The sequence below is a fragment of the Phoca vitulina genome, unplaced genomic scaffold (assembly GCF_004348235.1).
Source record: "Phoca vitulina isolate PV1807 unplaced genomic scaffold, GSC_HSeal_1.0 scaffold12, whole genome shotgun sequence".
NCBI lineage: Eukaryota > Metazoa > Chordata > Mammalia > Carnivora > Phocidae > Phoca > Phoca vitulina.
In genome coordinates, this window is record NW_022589715.1 from 39,650,980 (window position 1) to 39,676,619 (window position 25,640).

At 45.7% G+C, this 25,640-nt stretch overlaps 1 protein-coding gene across 2 annotated transcripts in view; it reads right to left on the reverse strand.

The window, feature by feature from the left end:
- Positions 1-25,640, reverse strand: part of SPTBN1 (spectrin beta, non-erythrocytic 1) — a 192,772-nt gene that overhangs the window by 44,295 nt on the left and 122,837 nt on the right. For both annotated transcript variants that reach the window (XM_032410973.1, XM_032410974.1), the window contains exons 4-14: positions 16,833-17,006; positions 13,044-13,135; positions 11,794-11,874; positions 11,290-11,405; positions 7,927-8,039; positions 6,933-7,120; positions 5,766-5,883; positions 4,471-4,629; positions 3,527-3,829; positions 1,569-1,722; positions 28-898 (exon numbers count right to left, since the gene is read on the reverse strand). In XM_032410973.1, the coding sequence (XP_032266864.1) occupies positions 28-898; positions 1,569-1,722; positions 3,527-3,829; positions 4,471-4,629; positions 5,766-5,883; positions 6,933-7,120; positions 7,927-8,039; positions 11,290-11,405; positions 11,794-11,874; positions 13,044-13,135; positions 16,833-17,006 (2,369 nt within the window). The remainder of the gene's footprint in view (positions 1-27; positions 899-1,568; positions 1,723-3,526; positions 3,830-4,470; positions 4,630-5,765; positions 5,884-6,932; positions 7,121-7,926; positions 8,040-11,289; positions 11,406-11,793; positions 11,875-13,043; positions 13,136-16,832; positions 17,007-25,640) is intronic.

Below are 25,640 nucleotides of genomic sequence, written 5' to 3' on the forward strand. Positions count from 1 at the left end.
GGCACCCCCGGCAGCACTCCCACTCACCTGTGCTGGATGACTTCCAGGTCCTCCAGCTTCTCTGGGATCTGCATGTTGTTGAGCCACAGCTCCTTCTCGTCGATCCAGAGCTCACAGGCGTCAGCCTCACTGAACATCTTGTACAAGGCCAGGGTGTCCTGCAGCGCCTGCTTCCTCAGCCGCGTCAGCTCTGCCACCTCCTTGTACCGTTCCTCAATGCCCGACAGCCTGCCCCTCACGTCCGGAGACTCAGCATGCTCCTGGGGGAGGGCACCAGCCTGCTCGTGCAGCGTGTCGATGGTGGGCCTGTAGTTGGCGATCTCCTCCGCCACGTCCTTGTGTTTCTTGACCAGAGACTGTGTGGAGTACTCATCGTGGCCCACGTCATTGCTGGAGACGATCTTGAGGATGTCCAGCATCCAAGCGTCGATGTCGTCGGCATCCGCCTGGAACTGGTGCAGCAGCGAGGCCTCCTCCAGGCGCTTCTTCCGAATGGCCGAGAGCTGCTCCAGGTTGGCCCACTGCTCCCGGATGTAAAGGATCCTCTCTCGGATCTTCTCTGACCCGAAGTGCTCCTCCGCGATCATGTCTTCACCTTCCTTGATGGCCTGTTCAAAGTGGCCGCTGCGGCCGCTCATCTCATCCTCGAATGCCCGGTGCTTGCTGAGCAGGCGCATGACGCTGGTCAGGTCCTTCCCATAATCGTCGGAGGACAGGATCTTCTCCTTCTCCCGTATCCAGCCCTCCTCTTCTGCCATCTCCCAAAAGAACTTCCAGAGGCGGCGGGACTCTTCCAGACGAGCCCTGCGTTCAGCTGCCAGCTGGCAGAGTTCTTGGTAACAGAACTCCATGTGGGCCACGCGGTCTCGGATCACCTGAGGGTCGCAGGGCTTATAACCTGTTTAATGCAAGGAAGTGATGTGGGAGTCCGGCAGTTTGCAAGTAGTGAGTTACACCCATTTTCTCACCACTAGATTACCAGTTCCATTCTCGGTGCAGGGCCATGTTATAAGGCAATGGAGAACCTCCCAGGGCCTTGACTGGAGGTGGGTGGGTAGGTGCAGGGCAATGTTAAGTGTTATTTTTTGCCCCAAGTGCAAAGTGATCATTTATGAACCAAAGAAGCACATAAATCGTAAGAAAAAGGTCAGCTGCAATTAATTGTTTCTCAAATATAAGGAACACAACCAAATCCTTCCAAAGACCCTTTAAACAAGGGTATGTACGACCGTATGTGAAAGCCAGGAGATGTTTGAGCAGCCACACCAGGGTGCTGGTATGCATCGAGTGTGGTCTAGGCAAAGCCTGACTGCCAAATATCACCACTCAAAACCAAGCAGTACTTGAGTATTTAATGGAAATATATGTCCATTTCAGAAAAGCCTGACAGAGTTAAAGTATCCAGAAGGCCACCCTACTGCATCTCGTGTACCCATGACAAACTCACTGGGAACCTACAACGGCACGGTAACTTCAAAAACCCCACTGGCACAGACAACTTATCTACTTCTATAGAGATGGATCTCTGGTGGCAGAGAAGTGAAGGTCTGCCAACAGTCCATCCTTACCTTCCCCGTCTGTGGCAAACTTCTGCGCAGAAGCATTGACACCTCTCACCCGCTCTGCCTGGATGCCAATGTCCGCTTCGACCAGGGCGTGCTTCTGTAACAGGTCTTCCACACCAAGCAAGTGTTTGCCATAGTCTTGAGACAGTAACAGCACCTGTGCACCAGAGAAAACAGAGGACACATCTGTGCAGACAACCTCGGCTTCGATGTCTCGTACTCTCTGGACAAGCTGCGAGCCAGCAACCACACCGCACCCTCTCCAGCCAGCCATCCTCCCTGCATCTTCTAGGGGAGCAGAACGACAAGCATATCGGAACAAAGCCAAACTAACCCGAGAGCCTGCATAAGGAGAGACATAAGAAACCGAAGATCATCTACCCTGGAATAAGCAGGTCAAAAATACACTAAGAAGTGAAGAGAAAAAAAGGGAGCAGGGAAGCGGTAGGACGTGTGAACTGGGGCTCGAAGAAGAAACCGCCACAGCAACGATATTCCAGAAGAGAAGAGAGAAATGTTGTAGTTATTTCAAAGTTAAAAGAAATCTCCCAGAAGTTGCTGACGCGTTCCATGGATGTTTTCCTCGGTTAAAAGCTTACTGGTGTGCCTTGGTAATACGCACATTGTCAATGGGAGAAGAATCTAGTTGAAAGCTTATAAACTACATCTTTAACCAAGTAAAAACAAGGTCAGGTGGCTTCCTGCTTAATAGGGCCTGAGCAATTTCTTTGGTTTAAGATTGAGTCCACTAACACTTTCTTTTCTTCCTTCCATCAGCCCAATTTGGGGGCCTCATCTGACTTCCTCTCCAGATGGAATTTCTACTTCACTCCTACTTCTGAGGGAAGTCTCTGGCCCAAAATCTGAACTTTAATGTACAACATGATTTATAAGATGAAAAGCGCCTCCCTGCTAGATTTTATGAACATTTCTACTTTGAAAGGTCAACACAGACCATACTTGAGAACATCGTAAAACTGGGACAATAAGAGGGCAAACTGATGGGACGAGGTGACCCTATCCCTCTGCCAGGAACGGCTCAAGAGGTTAAGTAAAAGATGAGGGCTTATATCCTTGCATAAGGTCGAGCTTGGGAACACAGCACGCTGAGACAAAGGGGGCTTCGCTGTACTGTCTACAAACTGCCCTGTTCTGCTCCAGCTACAGAGCTAAATGCCTTCCAGCTGGGGGACTGCTTGACACAGATGAGCCTTCGACGGCCCGCAGCAGAGAACACAAACGGGCACAGGGACTTGGCACAATGGCAGGTCTCTTCCTGGGCAGGAGGAAAGCTTGGAAGTCTATGCTCTGGGCTGTCAATTAAGGAAGGGGAAACACAAAGTGGCTTGGGCAGCCATTTCCAGCCAACCCTGACCTATGACGTGTACACTATTCCCATACTTCATCCCTGCTATAACCGAATGAGGGAGGTGGTCAGTGCGATCTCAACTTAAAAACGGAGAAAGGAGACTCAAGGAGACTACACAGCTCCAGCACTGACAATGTGAACTGGGGTTGCCCGGTTCCCGACCCTCACTCTGCCCCACACTGCCTAGCCCTCTCCCATCTGCCCACATTATTACCTTCCTGGGCTCCTCCCCCAACTAGAGCCACTCACACACAGATCAATGACATGGAAAACTAGTTCAACTCTCAAGAGCTAAAAACACAGAAAACCATAATTTGATTGATTCCCTATGGTGGAATAGATCTAAATTAAATCTAAATCACTGTAGCAGACCTGTAGCTATGGAACTGGTTTTCAATGCAACTTTTTCACACCTCACATCCCATTTAACTCCTGAACTAACAATCTTCCCACAGCAAATGTGGCCCCCTTTGGCTTTACAGAGCGGGCAGTTAGGGCACACTGGATGCTGTGTGGTCAGTGGGGGTGGGGTGGTGCCAGGAAAGAGAGGTCCCGCTGGATAAGCTCTGGCCTCCTTTCACTCAAGTTCTACCTTCATTTCGTCCATCCAGTCCATAATGTAGAGCATTTCCTGGAATATCTTTTGCAACCCTAGGTTCATCTCGAGACGCTGCCTCCGGGCCTTCAGCAACTCCAGTAGGTACTCCCAGAGCCGGATGACATTGTCTTTCCTTGCTGTGATGCGCTTGATGTCATGGTAGTTCTCCGCCTCGAGCTCCCTGGCCACGGCGACCACAGCCTGCACGCGTTCCTCGTACGCGGCAATGTCCGTCTCAATGGCCTCGTGCTTTTTTGTGGCGGCCTCGACTGCAGGAAGGTCAAAACCAAAGTTGTCCTATAGAGAAATGGGGGCAAAAGAAAAACCACACAGAAAATAAAAAAGCCGTCCAACTGGAACAGAGAGAGAAGTTGAATCTCGAACACAATCTCTGGTGGTCCTAAAGCCACAATGACTTGAGCCCCACCAGCTGCTGGTCTCTGCCTTCCCTAGGACACTTGAAACTCCCTGTTAGAGCTAAGATGCCCTCCCCAAAGCAAATCAGCAACTTCTCATTTTACAGAGGGGTGCAAGCTTGTATCTAGCATCTTATGCTTATGTGACTGGAGCAGGTGACAGTTTGTGCGAACCCAAGGAGAAGGCAAAGTCACTTTTACTTATTTCATGACCAGTCCAACTGTCAAAGATGAAAGGTAAGAGAAATCTCTAAAAATTATATAAATGTGAGTTCACACTCACTCACTGGCTCTAAACAAACTCTGCTTGAGCTGCTTCCAAATCTATGGAAAGTTAGATAAACAGAAGACCAAGTACATCAGAAATGATAAACATCCTCTTCATGGGAAGTGAGTAAGAGGACTCGAGTTACTTTAGAACAGTGGGTGTCGATAAGCAGCTGTCCTGCAGCCCTCGGGGATGGTCTATGTTTCTAGATGACCCCTGGAGAGCAAGTCCCCGAATGAGGTCTAGAGCAGAACCTGAGACACCAGACGCTGGTTTTCGCTCAGCCAGGTCTCCCTCATAGCTGCCTTGCGGTCGAATCTGCGGGCGAGCTGTTCCAGTTTCTCCTGTCTGATGAGCTCGTTCCGCAGAGCCAGTTCTCGCTCGTGTTCCGCTTTTTCCAGTCTTTCCCAGGCCTACAGAGGCAAAAAAGGAACAGTTTCCTGCAACGTTCAAGGAACTTTCCTTGGCTACAGTCAACAGCTAGTACTTCTCAGTAAGACCTGAGAACTCTGTAAAAGGGACATCCCGTTTCCACCCCCATGGACTCCTAAGCCTTGAGAAAATAAATCGTTTTCTCTCAGTTTAGCCTCACGGGAACGCTCTATCTATATCTAAAAGTCCTGTGTTATATTTGGAAAACAAAACAGTGTAGATAAGGAGCAATATAACTAAATTATAAATCTCTTACTTTGAGAGGAAACAGTAATTACCTTCAACAGATCTGATCACATAAAAAAGATAAATGATTTCTCAGAAAGAAATCATATTACGAATCTCTTATTCACCCCATCCTGAGACACTTGTTTCTTTGCAACATTTTATTCATTTAAGTAATCTCTATGCCCAATGTGGGGCTCAAACTCATGACCCCAAGATCAAGAGTTGCACACTCCACCAACTGAGCCAGCCAGGCACCCCCACCCCCCTTTTTTTGAGCTATTTGTTTTTAATTCACACATCTGGGCATTTTGTTCAAAATCCTCACCTAATGTTCACAGTAAATTAATTTTTATGAAATATAGCTTACATTAAGAAAATTCCACTTAAAGTAATCTAAATGTATAAAACTGACCACATTCTAGATTTTTCAAATTTCTACCTGGAAATAATGCCCACTGTGAAATTCTATAATTACAGACAAAACAGACCGAAATGGAAACTGTTGGACAGCCTCTCTGATAGAAACAGCCAAAGTCCTAAGCCCCAACCTCTAGAGATTCCAGATACATGAAATATGGTTTCAAGTTCTCCCTTCTGCAACTTAAAGATGCTAGAGTCAACTGCCTTGGACAGATGAAGAGGAACAGGGTAAAGAGAATGAACCAAGACTGGTTTGATAAAATCTAACATTCCCTCCCAAAACTCCGATAGACCAACCCACCACCCAAGTATTTGCTTGACCCCCTGTAAAACCCGAGCCACTGCTGTCACTCATCAGTTCAGCAGGCCGGGACAGACACTTTCAGACTGCCCTCTTAGCAATCAAGATTTAGAACATGAAGCCTACAGAAGGTCAAGGCCCACATAGGACCAGATGGATGGGCTTTACCTTGTTAATGTCAGAGATGAGCTTGCCCTCCCGGGGCATGTAGACCTTCTGATTGTTGGCCCTCATCTTGCTCTGAATAGTAAAAAGCAGCACTTCCAAGTTCCCCTTCTCAGTAAACCTAAGTATAGGGGAAAAAAAAAATATATATACACACACACACACACGTTCCTTCAAGGGGAAAAATTCATTTGCTTTTGGAGAAAAAAACCTTTCACACAGCCATACAATTTTAAAAGCCATTTATCTCTGGTCTGATTTATGTGGTACTCATGTTAGAGAAAACAGTGCATTAGTTTTTGGGTATTACAGACCGCAAAATGCACCCAACTGTGGAATTTTGGTGGGGTTGGTTCGTTGCTGCTACTGAGATTTATATTTGGGGGAACACAATACCACTCTTTTATTAATCACTTCATTCAAGGTTTAGACTATACATCCTGGACGATGGACTTCATTCAGAGAGCACAGCTGAATACATTCAGCAAGAATTACTTCAAATGACTACCTAGTGTAACTTTCAATGGCTTTCAGAGACCGCAGCAAGGAATTCACAACTGAGCTGGGTTACAGAAAAAGGAGGAATGACTTTCAAACTCTAAGAAGGGATAAGGTCCATAATCCTTATTTGACAATTAGAATTTTCAAAAAGAAGTCAAAAATCAATTTGGGGGACAACAAAAACTGATCTGAACAGACAGATATAAAACTACTTATTGTCTGTCTGTATTCAACGCATTGTAGTTACACACTTTGCTACAGGCTTATTAGTAGGCCTGACAATGGGTTACTGTTTCAGGCCCACTGGGAGGCTTATCATAAACAATATACACGTACTCAGCTACTTCTCTAAAATCCAGAGCGTAAGGAATTCTGAAACACATCAGGCATAAGAGTCTAGGAAAAGGGACTGGAGACCTGTACCATCTCTTAGGATTCTCACGTATCAGTATCTAGATACCAGGGGCACAAACTACTGGGAAGGGCTCACAGAGGGCGTGGTTTTAACACAGCTCAGCCACTCAGGGTCAGATAAAAAGGAGTAAGACAGACCCCTGGTGAGAGGCACTCATTACGAGATGAGGTCACCTAAGTCAGAAAACAGGGGTCTGAGGCCGCCATCATCTGTCTGCCCACACGAACGGTAATGCATTCCCATCTACATCTTACTTGGGCGGTTTCTCCACAGTGCGGTAAGTGTTGAATGCCTGAAGCTGTTGTTGAACCCCAACCAGAGAATTGGCAAATTTGCGATTGTTCAGGATAATGATGGTTTGTTCAATCCACTCCAGAAGGTCAGAGGCAAGTGACTCATATTTTTCAATCATTTTTTCTGTTTCAATAGCATTGTCAAGCACCTGTAAACAAGAGTTAGAAAAACCGAACAGTAAGATCATACTGCCAAGTAAGGGAAACAGGCTTATAACCCTACAGAGCACATGCACACTTAATGACTGGCTGTGAAACAGTTCTAGGCCACTCTGGCATAAGCATTTTAAACTCGAGGAACTATGTGTTAATAGGCACTCAGACTGCAGCTAATACTTGTGAGCAATGATGACAGCTTAACTCAAGTGTAATTGGTTCTGTAACCTCCCAACCCCCAGGCACAGGGTTTAAGATTCAGAATGACTCCTGCTGCCACAGCTCCAGAATTCCTAGAAAAACAAAAAGGGCTCTGTTTTGCCTGGTCCCGTCCCATGAGTGCCCATGACTTTTCCATTCTCCTTGCATTAAGAAGACGGTATCATCTGGTATGAGGTGTTCTGAAATATATGGCAGGTGAACATCAGCCAAATGAAAAATAAAAAAGCGTAATAGTGGGGCCTTTTCAACTGGATAAGTAGGATTTCACACCCACGACATCAGCCAACTCATCAGATTTCCAATACCCTGTTTTCTGATAAGGTTGAGGGGAGACGTGTCTCTGGGTCTGAGATGCCCCTCAAATCTCTCCCTAAATATTGTAGCTGCTGCTCCTACCTCCCGTCACTCTTAGGGATGAAGAGGCTTCTGCCTACTTCCCTGCGTCTTGGGGTGCCCACCACACACTGATACCGGTTGAGCTCATCAGCGCATGGGGAGAACAAGGTGCTCAGTGGCAGTACATTAAGATGTGAACGCTAATCATGTCTCACAACTTATAAAATTGGTGTGAACTCACCTTTCCAATTCGTTTTCCTTCAACAGCCAAGGCCTTCATCTTAGAGAAGTAGTGGTAATAGGTCACCACATAAGTGATAATGGACTTCTCATCAGGGTGGTCCACACTGATATCTGTAACCCGGAGAAGGTTTTGTTCAGTACTCTGCTCGTGGCGCAACCACCCGGGCTGCAGGAACAACCCAGAACTGTTCAACACTGAAACAGGCCAGTGTCTTCAATGTTTGTATTTGAAAGTTCTGCCATCAGTGCATTAATTATAAGGCTAAAGAGGATGAAACCATCTCACCGACTCTTTTATGATAAGAATGTTCATAAATGCCTTCTAACTACTGCAATGGGACATAAAAGTCTTAAGAGACATGATCCTTCCTCTCCAGGATCCCAAGCTACCAAGAAGAAAACCAGTGGAGAAAAATGAGGACTACAGAAGAACTCAGTGAGAATTCTTCGCGATGTGGCTACTCGCCAGGCATGCTCATCTCCCTACCCACGTCCACTCCCAAACTGGGCTTGTGCTTCTTGTAACCTCATTTCTGCTGATGCCACCAGAACTGCTTCCAGTCACTGAGTCTCTTTGGACATCCTTATCTTGTTGTTACCTGGTATTCAGTTAGTCACCAAATCCGAGTCCAGATGATCCTATCTATGGAATCCTTATTGTCATTCATGGTTCAGACTCTCATGGTTGCATAAGCAGACCTGAAGCAAGGGCTTCCTCACTGGGTTCCGCTACTACTCAATTCACTTTACACACTGCCCCTGGTTGATCTTCCAGAAGCAAGGCTGCAAACACACTTTCTCCTAGCTCAAAATTATTCAGAAGTGCCCTACAATCTACAAAAAATCAAGTCTAAGCCCCTTAATCCTCTAGAATTTGCCTTAACTTTCCTTCCCTTCCTTCCAACCACTGAGTATCAGGCTCCCTATTAAGAGCCAACCACTGTTGTGACACTTCTAATTCTAGAGCCTACTATTTCTTCTCAGGCACAATCTGAGCCAAACTGGACTATTCAACATTCCCCATACACACTCCACAATTCCCAATATTCCTTCACTTTACTCACAATTTCCCTTTGCCTAAAAGGTCCTTGCCCACCCCATCCCCTTCTTCCTATCCTTCAAGGGTCCACCTGAAAAGTTACTGCTCCAACACAGCTGTTTCCAATCCCTATAGCCAGAATTACTGTCTCTCTCCTCCGTTCCCTTGAAGACTCTGTTTACATGGGTCAACAGTCCACTCTCTGCCAGGTACTATAATTTGCTTACCCATATTTTCTTTGTTTTACAAGACTACGTCCCCAAGGGTACGAACCTTGTGTCTGGGGAAGCCCTGTGCTGTTCCACCTCTCAAATTCCTGGTGTGTTGTCTTGCATAAAGGGGGCAGTCAGTAAGTATTCACTAAGGGAATCAGTAAATGTATGAAGATGCCAGGAGTTTGAGGTATGGCAATATTGGGTGACACGCTTAACTTGGGACAGACAGAAAAGAGAATACAGAGGATGACTCTTAATTGATAATCAGGTTATTTTTCAAAATGCATTCACATGTGTGCCTTCTATCTTCCTGGCAGCCCTGTGTGAGGCAGGATCGTCTCTCTTAAAGACGAGAACACTAGGGCACAGGGCTGGGAAGCTCCCTGCCCAATGTCACCGAGGCAGCCTATGGCAGTGGGGACCAGAACAGCAGCTACTGTTTCCACCCTAGTAGTCCTCGTAGCCAACTCTGCATCTGCTTGGCCCCATCCAAGTAGGCCCCGAGGAGAGAGAAATGGAGGAAGGCCCACCCCCCCCAAAAAAAAGAAAAAGAAAAAGAAGAAAAATGCTGGTCCTGTACACAATTTAATAAACACAAAATGTCGACATAATTGGGAATATGTGAGCAGGCAAAAACCTTGTGGTTTTGTAACTTGTCTGCAACTGTATCTCAGCTGATGCTCTCTGAGGCACTGGACAACTAACAATAGCTAAGGACAACTAATAATCAAGATCAAACCCACAGGATAAGTGACATCACTGCCTTTTTTAGCTCCTAGTCTTGTGATCTGGGGAACATATATCCCGTTCTTCATATTGGGAAGTGATTAGAAAGATTAACTAATGAGCAAGTTATTAAAAAAAAAAAAAAGGTCATTTAGCACAAAGAGCTATGGCTGAGAAAGAATGTCTTCCCATAGTTAAAACAGGGGTTAAGAAGATTAATCACAGCCCAAGGAATTTTAGTTTTCTGTTTATATTAAGAAATCATTTAATGGGTTAGCACAAAGATAATTTTATCTCAGCTTCCTGTATAGTGAACATATCAGTGAATCTAATGCATTGGGAAATAGCAAGCCTGCTTGGCAGCCTCATGACCTCGATCTGCCCTTGGGGAGTTAAACTTCCTGTTCTATATTTATAAGAACTTTAAACTTTCACTCACAGTTTTCTCTCTCTAGTATTTGCTCACAGCTAAGAGCTGTGATCTAAAAAGCTCCAGTACTACAAACAAATCCTCTTATATTTCAAATGCTTTTTCAAAGTAAGAAAAAGTGCCTGTGACAGCTCCTGCTAAAAGCCTGGAATTAGGATTTTGTTAAGTAAGGGAGCTACAACCTGAGGGAATGCCCCACACAGGTCAGCTCCATGGCACCTGCAGTCAGTCTCTGGGGTCCTGCTGCACGGACTCCGAGTAGAGGGAGCAGTTCCAGGCAGGGCGTGGATGCTCTGCCTCTAGGCAGTCAGCCCTAAGAAGAGACTGTGAGTCCTAACCCTTCTTCCACCCACACGTTCCCGTTTCCTGACACACCTTCCTCACTTAAGCTCTTCTTGCTCAAAGCAAACACTGCGCAGCCTCCTACAAGCCCCCTACCCCACCCCGTCTGTACGCATTCATCCCAAGGCTGCTTGCCACCTTGGGACGAATGTCAGTCAACAAGCATTCACTGAGAGTCTATAGCAGGTTCCCTTCATTGAGCATCACTGCTAAGAACTTTCAATGACTGATGAATAACCTCTAAAAATAGGGCCCCTACCCACCTTTCCAGTGGTAATTCCTATTATTGCTCTAAACACCACTCCCAATGAACTGTTAGTCCCCAAACACACCTTCCTTGCTCCTGGTTCTGCACCTCTGCTCATGCAAGTGTGTCTGCCTAGCAAGCCCTCTCCTTTCCAACACGTTTAAATCATACTTGTCTTTCAAGGCCTTTTCAAATATAATCCTTTGCACAAATCCTCAAGTAATTCCCACACCAAAATTAAGCTCCTCTTCCTGGAATAATTCCCAAAGCACACTGCACAAATAAACTGATAGCAGATTTTCTACTAGCCCCTCACTATTAGAGATGCTAAAAGTCCCACCTTTCATCTCTCGAGTCCTTACCTTCCGGATCCAACAGTTTAGTGAGGCCAAGGTGCTGCTCTGCCAGGTTGAACGCATTCTGCAGATTGTAGTGTGCATTGGATTTCTTTAGTTTGTCAAAATCTATCAGGTCAGGCCTATGCAGAACAAGAGTGGAACATGACAAAAACCATGGCTTAAGAACACATATGACCAATGCGACATGATCATTACTCCAAAAATGGCAGAAACTACCCCTTAGCAGGGTAAAACTCTCTATTATTATTTAATCATCAAACAATGCAACCTGATTTTTGAACAAACACTTCAAAGTTTATTTAGAGCTGAAGATAATGGGCAAACTTGTTTGTCTGGGAGAATTTACATATTCTCTCACATTTTCCTCACATGGAATGCAGGAATTCCCACCGAGGCGCAACATCTAAGGCAATGGATATGAGGGTCAAAAGTCACCCAGATCTGGGCAGAAAAATGTCAACATTCTACCCCGAAACTGTTAGTATGATTTCTGAGGATGTGACTTACCGGTGTTTGTGTATCAGTGCGTTGAAGGCCATGCCGTCCCTCCAGCTCGTGGTGAAATTGTGAATGTTGACGTTTGGATACCTAACAAAGACAAAGCACAAGAGAAAAGGCAACAGAGTTACCAAATAAAGATTTACAGTTTTGCGAAATGCAGTGTTCAAGAAAAAGCTTGTAAGTACTATAAAAATGTGAGGCAATGAATATCAAAAGGACAATCAAGTCAGAAGAAATACTGCTTCAACTTCAGCTTTCTATAAAATAAAAATAAAATACATATGCACGTGGCTTTTCTTTCTTGTTAAGTCAATCGGACAAAAGATGTGAACTGAGTCTTAAATTTAAAACACCATGGTTACAAAGGAAAAAGTGACCACAACCCCCAGAAACCTCTGAGACCTCTTTGCCTCCACTGGCTTTCCCCTCTGCCAGCAAAGATACCAGGACCCTGCAGTCACTGAGATCTGAATTCTGGGGAGAGAGCAAGCAGCTGCGATTACCTATTCATGAGACACTCAGCTTTCTTTCTGAGATCACTGAATTGAATAAAGTTTTATACACCAAGTATCTCCCTGAAAAACTTCCCTCTATTTGAGACCTACCCCTATTCACTCAGCTATTCTATGCCATTTACAGACTTTGTATCTCTGGTTGATTAAAGGCTTCTAACTAAGTTGATCCCCTTATTAGGCATACCCTCTTTATGAGCTCCATACTTACCATTAATCACGTCCATTACAGTTACAACTGTCCTCAAAGTAGTTCTAAGTAACTCTCTAGTTACCCTGGTAGGAAATCGGTTCTAAGTACCACGAGACCTAACAATTTCAGTAACAGAACAGATGTAGTTCTCTAAAAAGTAATTTCACTAAAATTTCAAAGGAAGAATAAAAGGAAGGAAAACCAACACAGGTAAATGTATAAAGACTACTCTTAAGTTGACTGCACAAAGCTTCCCCAAAGCAGCAAAAATTAAGAGGATGAGAACACCCCCAACTGCTTTTTTAAAGTATAAAGTATCGTGGACGTGATTCTTCAACATGGTTTCAGGGTTTTAAAATGCAAGATATACTGCTCTCTGGAGCTTCCCTGATAGAGAAACTCCTCTCGTGCTGTGAGCTAGCTGCAATATCAGCCATCAGCTGCTTGCGAGTTAACGAGCCTTCTTGATGGAAGCAGTGGAGGAGATGGCCGTCAGCGCTGCAGAGAGGTGGCTGCAGTGGCCCTGGGCCCCCGGGGGGGTTCAGACTCACCCCGCTGTCTTCATTTGGCACCACAACAGTAATGCGTCCTTGGCAGATTTCTTCTCCTTGTTGTCTTCAGTCTCTACACTGATGTCTTGGATCTAAGATTGACAAACAGGAGACGAAGACATGGCTCAGCTGCGAGGAACGGCCACCAAGAACCGTTCTACACATACACGAAGAGTAAGCTTCAGATCACAGCCCAGCTGCGCAGACTGTCTACTGTGCCAAAGAAAACTGCTTTCTTCAAGGTTCACCTCACCGCAACACCAACCAGGTTTTCCACTTTGCACACAGATAGGAAGGAAGTGAAGAGTACTTACCTGCACGCCGTCCCAGAACCCCCCCATTAGGGGTCACTTCTAACCTCAAAAGAGCCCATCTTCCCAACTACAAGTGCTCACTGTAAACACCCTGGACCTCGCCAGACCCCAAAAAATCTTCGGTTCAGTTTTTTAGAACCAAATGTTTTTCACACTAAGGTGCATGTCCCTCTTTGATGAGGACAGCATATATACCTTTTCCTAAAAGCAGACCCAAATTCTCAGAGAAAACATGCACATGTGGGCTTCCATGGTCGGTGCTATAGTCTGAATGTCTGTGGCTCTCCCAAACTCTTATGTTCAAATCCTAACTCCCAAAGGTAATGGTATTAGGAGGTGGGGCCTAGCAAAGGGTAGGATCCTCATGAACAGGACTAGTGCCTTATTAAAAAAAAAAAAAAAAAAAAAAAAAAAGGCCCCAGAGAGATCCTTAGTATCTTCCACCACGTGAGGGCCCAGTGACAAGTTCGCAAGCCAGAATAGGGCCTTACCAGACCATGCTAGCTTAATCTCAGACTTAGCCTCCAGAACTGTGGGAAATGAATTTCTATTGTTTGTAAGCTACCTTGTCTATAGTGTTTTGTTATAGCAGCCCGAATGGACTAAGACAGTCTGCATTCATAAGCCACACATGGAGAGCATAAAATCAATATTATACACAGAGCCTGGTCTACTGGCACCAACGTCAGCCTGCCTGGGTCTAAGACCTGTGTCTCCCTGGGTCAGCTCTGCAGCTTCCCACCTGAAGAACGGCTGTCTCACCACGCCGCTATGCACTTACGCGGAGCAAGAATATGAAGTGCTGAGCTCCTAACGAGGAACCCGTAAATGTTACCGCCCTACCAGTTATGTGATTTTAGACAAATGCTCTAAATACCCCTTTGCCCTTAGATTCTTGCCTATAATACTACAGTGTGGGACAGGGATGGTGTTGGCCTAGAAGGCCGCCCGTCATCTTTTAGCTCCAGCTATTCCAAGCTTCCCTGCCCTGGTCCGTCATGGGTCTTCCTATTTAATCTAAAGACATGCCCCAGAATTCTTTCTGGAAAAGAGATAGAAGGATAATATATAAATACAAGATTAAAAAGTTAGGAACTTTCAACTAGGAAAAACCCCTAGAAATTGAAATAATTATACTTCTAAGAAAATTACCCTTTTTAAAGTATGCTAAGTATGTGAAGTATGAGTCTGCATAAACTCCAAACTCTATTATTAGGATCATTAGTTCTTGTGGAGAAAGTAAATGTGAAAGAATAACCTTATTCAAGGGGTAAGACACAGACTCATCGGGAAAGGCAGGTAGAATTCTACACATTAACCCCTGTCGACCTTCTCATGCTTGTGTGTGAAGAAGGGAATCTATTTTCAAACTTGGTCGTTTAGAAACACAGTCTATCCTTCTGAAAGGATTTACAGGAAGCAAGACTTTCCTCCCAGTTTCCCACAACATCCTTTACTCTCTCTTCGATGGACAACAGAATGAAACCTGTATGTCATCATTAGTATTTAATGGATACCTGCTATGCACAGACAGGGCAGGGCAGGTCCTGAGAGCTCTGGACACGCGTGTGCGCGCGCGCACACACACACACACACGTGCGCACTGGGAATGTAAACAAGGCTGTATATTCAGGAGTTGGGGGAAAGAGAGATCTCTGTGGAATGTGGAGAAGCTTCACAGAGGAAGCAGAAAGTGAGCTGGGCCTTGGCTGATACAGAATCAATACCTATTTGTGGAATGGGTACTGATTTAATGCAGCTGCTAGATGGAGGAAGCGAGGTCACATAAGACACCCACACTGCAGGCCATGCAGTGACATCGGCAGCCTAGATTTCTTGCCTTAAAGGAAAGAGAAAGTTCATATCAGCATTTACAAGTTCAAGTACAGAAAAAGGCAAGCTGTCAGGAAGCTAATTAGTCCATGACTCAACCCAGTTCATGCTGAGAATCCTGGAAAGGGCTGCGTGTGCCAGCTCACCAACGGGCAATGACCCAATGTGAAGAGTGGCCACCATGAGGATGCCCTTCCACGCTCTGATCGCTACAGGCCAAAGGCAAGAGAAAGAGAACTTTATACTCTACAAAACTGAGGTGAAGCTCAAGGAAGGTCCTACTAATTCCACTTCTGTTGGCCTAAGAATGAGAGCTATAATTAATGAATTTAATGGTACTGACTCCATTTTCAAATCATTTAGGAACTGACAGAAACCTACATGAGAGTTCTGTTTGCAAAACTGAGTCACTGATTGTTGTAATTAACTCCATTCACGATTTCATCTTCAACAGTGGTTCCCTCTTCAGAACTACTTACTGGGAATCACTGGGGCTGTGATCCAGAGAATCTGAATTAGTAAAAAGCTTTCCCAAGGCCTCAGAGGATCACGAGGCTTGGGAACCACCCATTCAGGGAGTTTCTTCGGACAGCTCTGTTTCAGCTCCTACCCCTCCTCCCACATACACACCCAGAACACTGTTAACTCAAACCCACTCCCTGGGGAAATGAGAAAGAAAACGACTGGTTACAGGCTGATTTCAGAGTTTTACGAAGAATACAAAGAGAGCTATAACGTGATTTCTGCTTCTGCCCTTTTTTGGTGAGATTTTTATTTTGCCAGAAAAATCAATCAGACTTTCTATCAAAGGCGTGGAACAGGAAGGAAAGGCACAGAGAACAGAGCCACCCAGGAGACAGGACTGTTAGGACATCTGTTTGCAGAGTAACCTGATGCTTTGGTAAGAAGTGTTTCCAGCATTTCAATTCTAGCTGAAAAGCGGGAGCAGGAAGCCCCGCCTGGAGAAAGAGCCAGTGACCCAGCCAGAGGTGCTCCACAGGACTAGAATTCTGAGCTCTCTCTTAAAGGGTCAGAAGCAAGCGCTGTAGCCCTGACCGGCCCTGTAATCCTGGATAAGGCCCCTCCCTTTCCTCACAAAGTGAAGAAATTAGAATGACCTTGAGAGTACCTTCTGGCTTAGAGTACTTCTATACTTGGAGCCTTCCCCTCGAGTATAACAAACCCATAAAATTGTCATCAATTCACACAAGCATAAGGCTTCTGCACATTTCCCCTGAAAACTGCTTCCTCACATCCAAAGGAAAATGAGAAAATGAAAATGGAGCCCACCCAGCTTCTCCTAAAAATATTCCAGGACACGTGCTACAACCCGGTGAAGTTCAGTCAGCCTAATGCCAGTGACCTAGCGTCAACCACGTCTCTGTATCTTTGCTCCTGAAAGCTTAGGGGCAGACACCAGGTGTTTAGAGTGGCGGGCAGGGATGCAGCCCAGAAACCCCCTTACCTGACAAGAGAACTTTTCAGGGGCTGGCAAAACCGAGGGAGGATGTGGTAGCTGCCACGTGCCGACGGTGGCTGAATGCGACACACGGCTCTGCACCCCTGACTCTGGGATGCCATTTCAACCCGGTCTTCCTGGTTCCTCTGCAATGGGGAGAATCCTGGGGCCAAGTGTCCTTACCTGGAAGCGCAGGATGATGGTCCAGATGAGGCCGAGGGTCAGCCGGTGGTTCCCATCCACGATGTCATGGGAGCCCATGTTCTCAAGATGGACTCTCTGCTCCTTCAGGAACTGAAGGGCCTTGTCCACATTCTCCAGACAGTGGATGCGCATTCGTCCCTTGGTGGGTTTAGGCTAGAAACAGGGGAGCAGAAGGTGGAAACAGATCACCTAACAGGGCAGAGACAGGCTGGGAGCTACTGCCCAGAGTTCGCACGTGCCCGTTCATGCAGCGCTGCCCTACCCAAACCAAAACATTCAAAAACGTGTGTGCTCGCTCAGGACAAGGACAGTATTTACCTAACATCCTTACAAGAGCAAAGTTTACTGAAGGGACGGTGATCCCTCTTCAGAGGTTTGTTTAATCCTGCAAGGACACGGGTTACAACTGAGCACAGAGGCTGGAAGGTTAAAGAGAAAGGAACCCAATCTCCCTAAAGGACTTCAGAGCTACTGCTGCCACCCACACAGTTTTCTGCAGATGAATGGCAAAACACGCCTGAGGACTTTTCTGACTGCTTTAAACATAAAAATAGGTTTGCTCCTTGCAGGTCTGGGTTGTTTCCTAAGGCTGGCTCAAAATGAAAAGGGGACACACTACCAGAGGAGGAGAATTTCCAAGTGGCAGTTCGTGAGGGTGATGCGGAGGGTTGAGAGAAAGGGTGTGACTGAGAAGGATGAAGGAAAAGACAGTATGAGAGCAGTGTAATTTGAATACCCCAATGTCTCTTCCTTTTACCCAGTTATATCCAATCGAAGCAGCTCTGGGAAGGTGAACATTTTGAATAAATGAAGCAAAAGATCAAGGCACACACCCAGGAAATTCCCCGTGGGTCTCCGTCATCTACTGGGTCTAGAGCAAGCTCACACCTCCACCGCCTGGCTCTGTCCTTTCCTCCTGTCCATTTCCCACACAGCCCCCACTAGTCCAGGCTGCACCTCAGGCTGACGCTGCTTCCGGCTCTCCCAGGGCCTCTCCCTCTCATCTCTTCTCAATGACTGTGCACCTAACTCAGGAGACGGGGCCCACCGACACGTGCTGTTTCAAACCCAGTGTCCTGGTGCGAAGGCCTGCAGAGCATGAGCACGAGGCCATATCCACTAACTGCAGCACACAGTCAAGTGTGACTCGCAGGGGGCAACAAAGGTCATTCCTAACTGAGCGTGAGAGGAACAGTGGATGGAATCAGGAGGGGCTAAGGAGGAGGGGAACAGGGAGTAGACTGGGGGGCTGCTGGTGTCTTCCCAGGCTCCATCAGGTATAACCACTGTTCTTTCAGACTTGATCTTGAAAAACTCAATCGCAAACACACAAGACCTTTCTCCAAGCCTCTATTCTCTCTCTACAAAATCTCAGTGGAACCTATGTTCCTTTCCACATCCATGTGGGTACAAGGTGTGAGTGGGGCAGGATGGTGATAAAGGTCCATTTCCCTGCAGGTTGACAAGGTCTAATGCCACACCACAGGGACGCCAGTGGATGCGACTGGCCATGCCAAATGAGCTATGGATGGTTCACTGCAGACCCAGATGCAACTCAAGTCCCTGAAAAGCACCAGCCATTGGAAACACCAGGGCATGAGACACAGGAAGGAACTGGAAAAAAAAAAAAATTTTTAGACAAACCTCTTCAGGTAAATGATCAGACTCCTTCAAATGGTTAAAAAACAAACAAACCTCATGAACTTCCAAAAGGCAGAAAAAAAAAAAAAGGAAAACTTTCAGGAACCACTCCTCTTTTTTACAATTCTCCCCAAATCAATCCAAGATTGGGGTGTGGGGGAGGAGGAACTCCCTTTCCCTAAAATCTCCCTACTGCTCACAGCCTTTTATCTTTTCAGCCATCGAACACGAGCAAACCAGCTCTATGCAGTATGCTTCTGTTGGACAAGTCGACATAGAGGACAACAACTGTCCTGTTGAAAAGCCTATATTCAAGTTACAATTCCACCACTTTCTAGCAAATCAGAGCCTTACTTCTCAACTGTTTACCCATAAACTGGTTAGAATACCAACAATTATCTCAAAGGGCAGTTACATAAATGAATGGTAAACTTATCATTACAGCATTCTCAAACACACAAAATGTCTCTCTACCAGCAAAGGGTACCTCAAGTCCTTTCCTCCCGACAGTTCTACTTAAAACAAAAAAAAGGGGACTCCCACCTCTCCCTGTGTTTAGATATAATACACCTCTCTGGAGACAACAGGAAATATTTAGGCTCTAGACAGAACTTTCCCACTAAGAGCCTGAGAAGTTGACATACTTCACCTGAAAGGCCAGCTCAAAATCAGGAGAAACTGTCTCCAAACAGTGATGATGATAATACCACTCTTTTAATCCCGACACCCCAAATTAAATTCTGGACTGGAATGAAAAGAAAAAGTGGTAGAGAAAAATGTGGTTCAGTGGTGTCCCGACGGAGGGGAAAGGGTGTGAAAATACCCAAACCTTGACACTTGGGGCTTCTATACATAGTAAGCGCTCTGTAGTAGTTCAAAGCTTATTAGGAAACAAGTCTGAGAAACATGATTTACAGACATTCTAAATATTATTACTGCTCTGTAGCTACTAATTCAAACTGGGCTAAGTACTGCACAGAAAGAGTTAGTACACGTGCTTTATCACCTCAGTCCCTTTACCACCCTCACGTTTCTCAAACACTTCCCCACATTTCATCTCCGTCGAAGCTCACTCATCTTCAGTGGCCCATTCACGCCTTCTCAGCCAAATGAATAAATAAGACTCGGTGAGGTTAAATGATTCGCTGGTGGCACAGGAGGACAGGGAGTAAGAAGCAAGAGTAAAATTCAAGAACACCAGCTGCCAGGTCTCCTGTTTGCCTCAGGGAGCGCTTCTATCCTGTTTTAGGGCACAGTAGCTGGGCAAGCTTAGGGAGCAATGATGACAGGAAATTAATTTTAGGAAGTATGACTGATCTCACAGAGCTGTACCTTGAAACACACTGGTCATTAAAACAGCAGAGCTCCCAAGATCTAAACATTCTCAGCTGCCACTGACTGAGCAACTATGTTAACCTCTTTGTGAGGTGGTTAATGACGATTATCACATTTAATCCTCACAGTAACACCATAGAATAATTACCACTTCACGAGGAGAAGACACTGGCTTAGACAGATGGGAGTAATCCATGCTGCAAGGATTCCAAAGCTCATTCTCTTCCTGCTATACCAAGAACGCGGAGTGGTGCACATTTCCACGTGAAAGGAAACAGACTCAGTTCCCATCTGGCAGATAGGTTTCTTTTTTTTTTTTTAAGTGCTATTTTTATATTACTAAACTTCCAACCTCTTAAAAGGAAAAGAGAGATAACAATGGAGAAAACTGAACACAATGGAATTAGGGGGAGGGGTGCAGTCCTCAGTAATAAACACTTTCTTGAGGCCGCACCCCAAGAGCGGCTGATTCTGCCAAGAAAAGGAGCGTTCCCTGTCTTGCCTCCATTAATTATTGTCAAATTTCCACCATGACGCTGGTGTGTCCCTACCGCAACGTGTGCCTTTCTGTCCTGGAGGTCACTTCTGATGGGGCGGCCTGAAATGCCATTCCCGTGGAGACAGGATCGACCCCAGACCAGCGTGTGACGCAGGAACAAGTGGCCGTTGTGGCGGCAGCAGGAGAACGGTTCCTCTGAGGAAATGCCCATTTTTACGGATCCTTCTTTAAATCATTTTAACGAGCTTCCCTGCTCTTACAGGCACTTTTCCTGTTTCCCTTCCCAAGGTCCCTTCTAAGTCCCAAGTCTTTATCAAGCACAGCTCTATCCTAGGCCTCACCCCAGGCCCATCTTTTTTCAGACTCCAAAGGAGGAGTGGAAATTACAGGGCTAAAGAACCACCTCTAGCACCTGACAACACAATTCCTATTGCTTATTAGAGCAACTTGTCCGAGCCCTGCCTCGGAGAAGCAGTGTGACCTTGGGCAAATCCACCCAAGTGGACCCAATGCCTTTAGAAAGCGACAAAGGAGCTGGATGGTCCCCAGTCCACCATCTGCCTCCACTGCCTGCCCATCCTTGAGTTTGAATCTATTATCCCCTGCAGAGTGTCAGGATCTGTAGAAGTACAGAATAATCACAATGGCAGGGTTTCTGTCAGAGCCTAGAGATGGCAAAGAGAAAACAAATGTTTCCTAGAGCGATCTGGCCTCCTTGAGTAAAAGAGGAAGACATAGGGGAGGATTTCTGGCAGGGTGTTTTGGTAGGCCCCCTGAGGTTTGGGCCACGCTGTTCCACCCTGGAACCCCCACTCCCTCAGATTTTCTCTATGGGTGTCCCAAGTCACCTTGAAGCCACCTGGAGCAAGAGTTCTCCAAGGGTTGCAGGGTGGACAGAGCACCAGCCCTGGGAAGTGGGAGAGGCTGACTCTAGGACTCCACCTGCCATATACTAGCTGGATGGCCTGGCTGGCCGCTTACTCCGACTCTCAGTACCTATGAAATGAAGGGATCTAACTTAGTGGTCACCAAAGTCACTTCCAGCTATAAAATACAACATATGTGCCGGAGAGCGGAAGGCTTACTAATGTGCAAGGTGAATTCTCACGTGCCCACTGATCCCTTGCTCCGTTAAAGAGGAAATGGAGGAAAGACACTAACTGGTCTCCACGTACCAATGTGACAGACACTTGCTTATGTCTTTGTCTTTTAATCAAAAATAGTTTGACCAAACACACACACACGGCTCTGTTTAATTCAGATGACAGGATGGGAAGCACTAAATCCAGTCTCCTCCAATACAATACACAGCCAAACTCACTTCACACTAAGTCCCCCGTCAAGTTTTGAGCTTTCATGAGTATAAATGATTCTTTTCCGGTTAGAATTAATCAAGGAGTAACACAGTGTGTCCCATTAGGTCCTGCCTGTCTCCTCACTGACTGGGACCTCTCCCAATGAGTATTTCTCTCCAGGAGGGCTCAGCAGGAAAGGAGGGCACCAACAAACAGGAGAGTGGACTGGAGGCCAGGTTCTCTGACTTACTAGTCACACTGGCCCTGGGCAAGATCCTGGTGCCCTCTGCCTAGTTCTTCCATAAAGCCTAACTGCCCAATTCATTAGACTGTGAGAATTCAGTGAGACTGCGGACGTGACAGTATATACTAAAAAGCAAGACACGCTCAAGTTACCATCATCACTCTTTCCAAAAACGACCTCCAATTTAGCTGGGATGCTTTCCTACCCCAGGTCCTTCCTGATGCCCACCACGAAATGCGCTCCTCACTCTTCCTCACAGCAGACACCTGACCCTTATCTTCTCCGGTCATCCACACCTGAACCCCTCCCTCCTGGATCCTGCTGGAACCCCACCCACTTGCCATCCAGAAGGCTTGTTGCCCCTTCCCAGCTCTAGGGCTCTGGGACCATTCACTCGGTCCTTTATTGTGCATACCTAGCACTATTAATTCACGTTTTGCACTTTTCGCAGTTAAAATTAGACTGCAATTTAAGGGGGTGTTCCTCTGTGGCTGTTTGTTCAAAACAAAAGAAAATTCTCCCAAACAAATGATATGACAAACAACAGGTAGATTCTGTGGCCAGTTCACAAAACCCCATCTCAACAACAATACATGCCAGTATGGCTCTCCTAACAAAGGCTTTATGTAAAATTCACTTGGGCGCAGTTCAACACAGGATTTAAGGCTTAACAAATCTCATGGTAAATCTATCTTCCCCACCTAGCTCAGTCTGTTTTGGAATTAACGGTGGCAAAGAAAAAAAAATCCTGTTGATTTCTCTTCTTTGACGCTGAGTAACAGAGTAAGACGACAGAGTATCAGGAAAACAACAGGCAAGCAAAAACCAGTGCTATCTGCAATTGGAAATGGCAGGAGCTGGGGGGGAAAGGGCAGAGGTGTTCAGAAAACCCTGTCCTCTCTGGGTCAGAGGTGAGCGCTCTGGGGGGAGGGAAAAGTGTTCAGAAAACCTTGTCTCTGCATCAGAGGTGAGTGCTCTGTCTGGCAAGAACAAAGCAGAAAACTGGCGGGCTTACTTAGAAGCATTCTTCACTACTAAGGCCCATGGAAGCACAGGCAAGCCTCAAACCTGGGTTGTGACCTGTGGGCTCCACTTCACCCCCAAAGTCTAAGCCTGACAATGTTATTCCCAAGGCCCTGGGATCTGGGACCAATGACAAAGTAACTGACACAGGTTCTCTGGCCATAGCTTTGATCTGCTCAGTTGATGCTGAAGTCAAGGGTGGGCCTATATTTTTTAAGGGAATTTTTAAGCAACACCTTCATGAAGAGTTACAGTCTACCGTAATTTCGTAATTTCCCAAGATATTGGGAAAAAAAATTTTTTTTAGTCAACAACCCAATCCCACCCAAGTATGAAAAGCTTTCTGGCTCAGCCTCAGAGATTCCTCATTGCTCCACAGACTGATATACCGAAGGCAAAGACAGGGACATCTCCAGACACAGGTCCTGTCCAAGCCAGGACCCCAGAAGGGGATTTCTGCCTTCTTGACGTTCCCCATACAGCAGTATCAAGTGCCTTGATAACCCAAATGCCTACTTAAAACCTTTTCAGGGGCGCCTGGGTGGCTCAGTCGTTAAGCATCTGCCTTCGGCTCAGGTCATGATCCCAGGGTCCTGGCATCGAGTCCCACATCTGGCTCCCTGCTCAGCAGGAGGCCTGCTTCTCCCTCTCCCACTCCCTCTGCTTGTGCTCCTGCTCTCGCTGTCTCTCTCTGTCAAATAAATAAAATCTTAAAAAAAAACAAAAAACTTGTTCAAATGTAATTCGAATTCTACTGAACCGAAAGGCAGATGGGGGTTAGGGTGGAATTGTCTGGGTCGTTAAGCTAATGTTTCTTTGAACTTCACTCAGTAAAAATCAGACAAATTTCCTCCTCTGTAAAGAAGGATTAATTGCCTCCAAGAATTTATTAATAAAGTAAATTCAGATACTCTAGTTTTTCAGACATTCATCTGTTATACACGGCCAAGCTGATGGTAAGGCATGGAGCTAAAATGCCGACTGAGACACAGGTCCAGATGGAAGGCAAACGTTTGTATCACACAGGGTTTGGGGTCTCTGGTGCAGAAAGCCCAGAGCTGACTGAATGCTATCTGACCATACACGTTTAGCTGAGGATAAGAATTTACCCACGCCTGGAAGCTCTAACCGCCTCATTAGTTTTGTACTCTGAATATGCAAGGATCCTTTGGGGCAAGGATCCTTTGGGGCAAGCCCTCAAGGAGGTCATCTCCTTCAGGGATGGTCTCTAACTTGAGTCCCCGGCAGCCTCCACTGCCAATAGTAGAGAACAGTTTTGTGTCCCCTCCAGAAAATTCCATGAACCAAATAAACCATGGGGCCGAACAGGCTGAAAATCTTCAGTCTGAATGAACAAGAGCTTTAGCTCACTCTATCTATGGTATTCTTATTTTTGGAATAAGAAGATCAATCAGACTGCACAACCTATAATCAGGGTTGGCTGTGAGGAATGAATAACGAAAGAAGCTAAGGCACTTGGGGGTTCACAAAGTGGTATGTCACTGCTAAACACAATTTCTGGCACTGACTGCCTGAGAGTTTGGAGATAGTGCCCCATCCTATATTCTTCCCCACCCCTACTCTCCTAGGTCTCTGGGTGGCTTAAAAAAAAAAAAAAAAGTATTGGTAACAGCAAATAAAGAGAGGAGTGGGAGGGATCTACACATGACTAAGAATTATGCTTTGTTAGTTGCTTTCTTTTTCCCTACTTAAGTTCTTGTTACCCTGTTCAGAATGAAGGGCAATGGGACTGATCCCATTTGTTATGTGGATATTATCAAAGACACAATCTTCTTAGTATTCAAGAATTATGGACCTTCAAAGGTGAACACTTTGCTCCCTACAGCCTGGAAGACTGAACCCTACTGGAATCAAAATAAATGTTCAAATTAATTTCTATCCACATGACCTTTAAATAATTTTTTAGCTATTTTCAAAAACAAACAAAATAAAAATCAATCAATAATCACACTAGACATTTATGAAGAAAAAAATGAGTTGAGAAGTAGGGGGAAATGTCTGCTTATAAAAATTAAATTTAGGGGCATTTGGTTGGCTCAGTCAGTAGAGCATGCAAGCCTTGATCTTGGGCTTATAAATTTGAGCCCCACATTGAGTGTAGAGATTATTTAAAAATAAAATCTTTAAAAAAAAAACCAAACCAATAAAACCCAAAAAATTAAATTTAAAGGTGCATATCACAATAATTCTACCCTAGGTTCTCACACAAGACACACTTTAAAAAAACAAATCAAAATGCAAAAAATGACAGGTCTTTATCCTCTGCACATGAGCCCAACTGCCCCCAATCTCACCCTCTCGAAACTACTTTCGGGGCAGCCATCATCTTGAGCAGAAGCCTCCTTTATTTTTTGAGTTTGGTTAGCTTGACCCAAAACTCTCAAAGAAGATGAGGTAACAAGACCTGCATGCTTGAGGAACAAAGAGCAGAGACAAAACTCACTATAAGCAAGATGGGGCCTCACTATCTCTTAAAGGACTCAGTTCTTGAACACAGGGGCAGGGAGAGAGAAAACTCTGTGTTTTTACCCAGGCTCAAGAGGCAATTCTGTTGGTAGGCTAGTAACAGGGCAGAGGTGTATGGGTCGGTCTGCATACAGACCCGTGCGGCTGTCAAGTTCCAGGGTGGAGCTCAAGTTAAAAATAAGGCTTTCTGGCAGCCCTGCCAACCAGCAGCGTCATAGTTTCCCGGTGATGTCACTACAGGTGTGGGGCTCTATCCCTGGGTG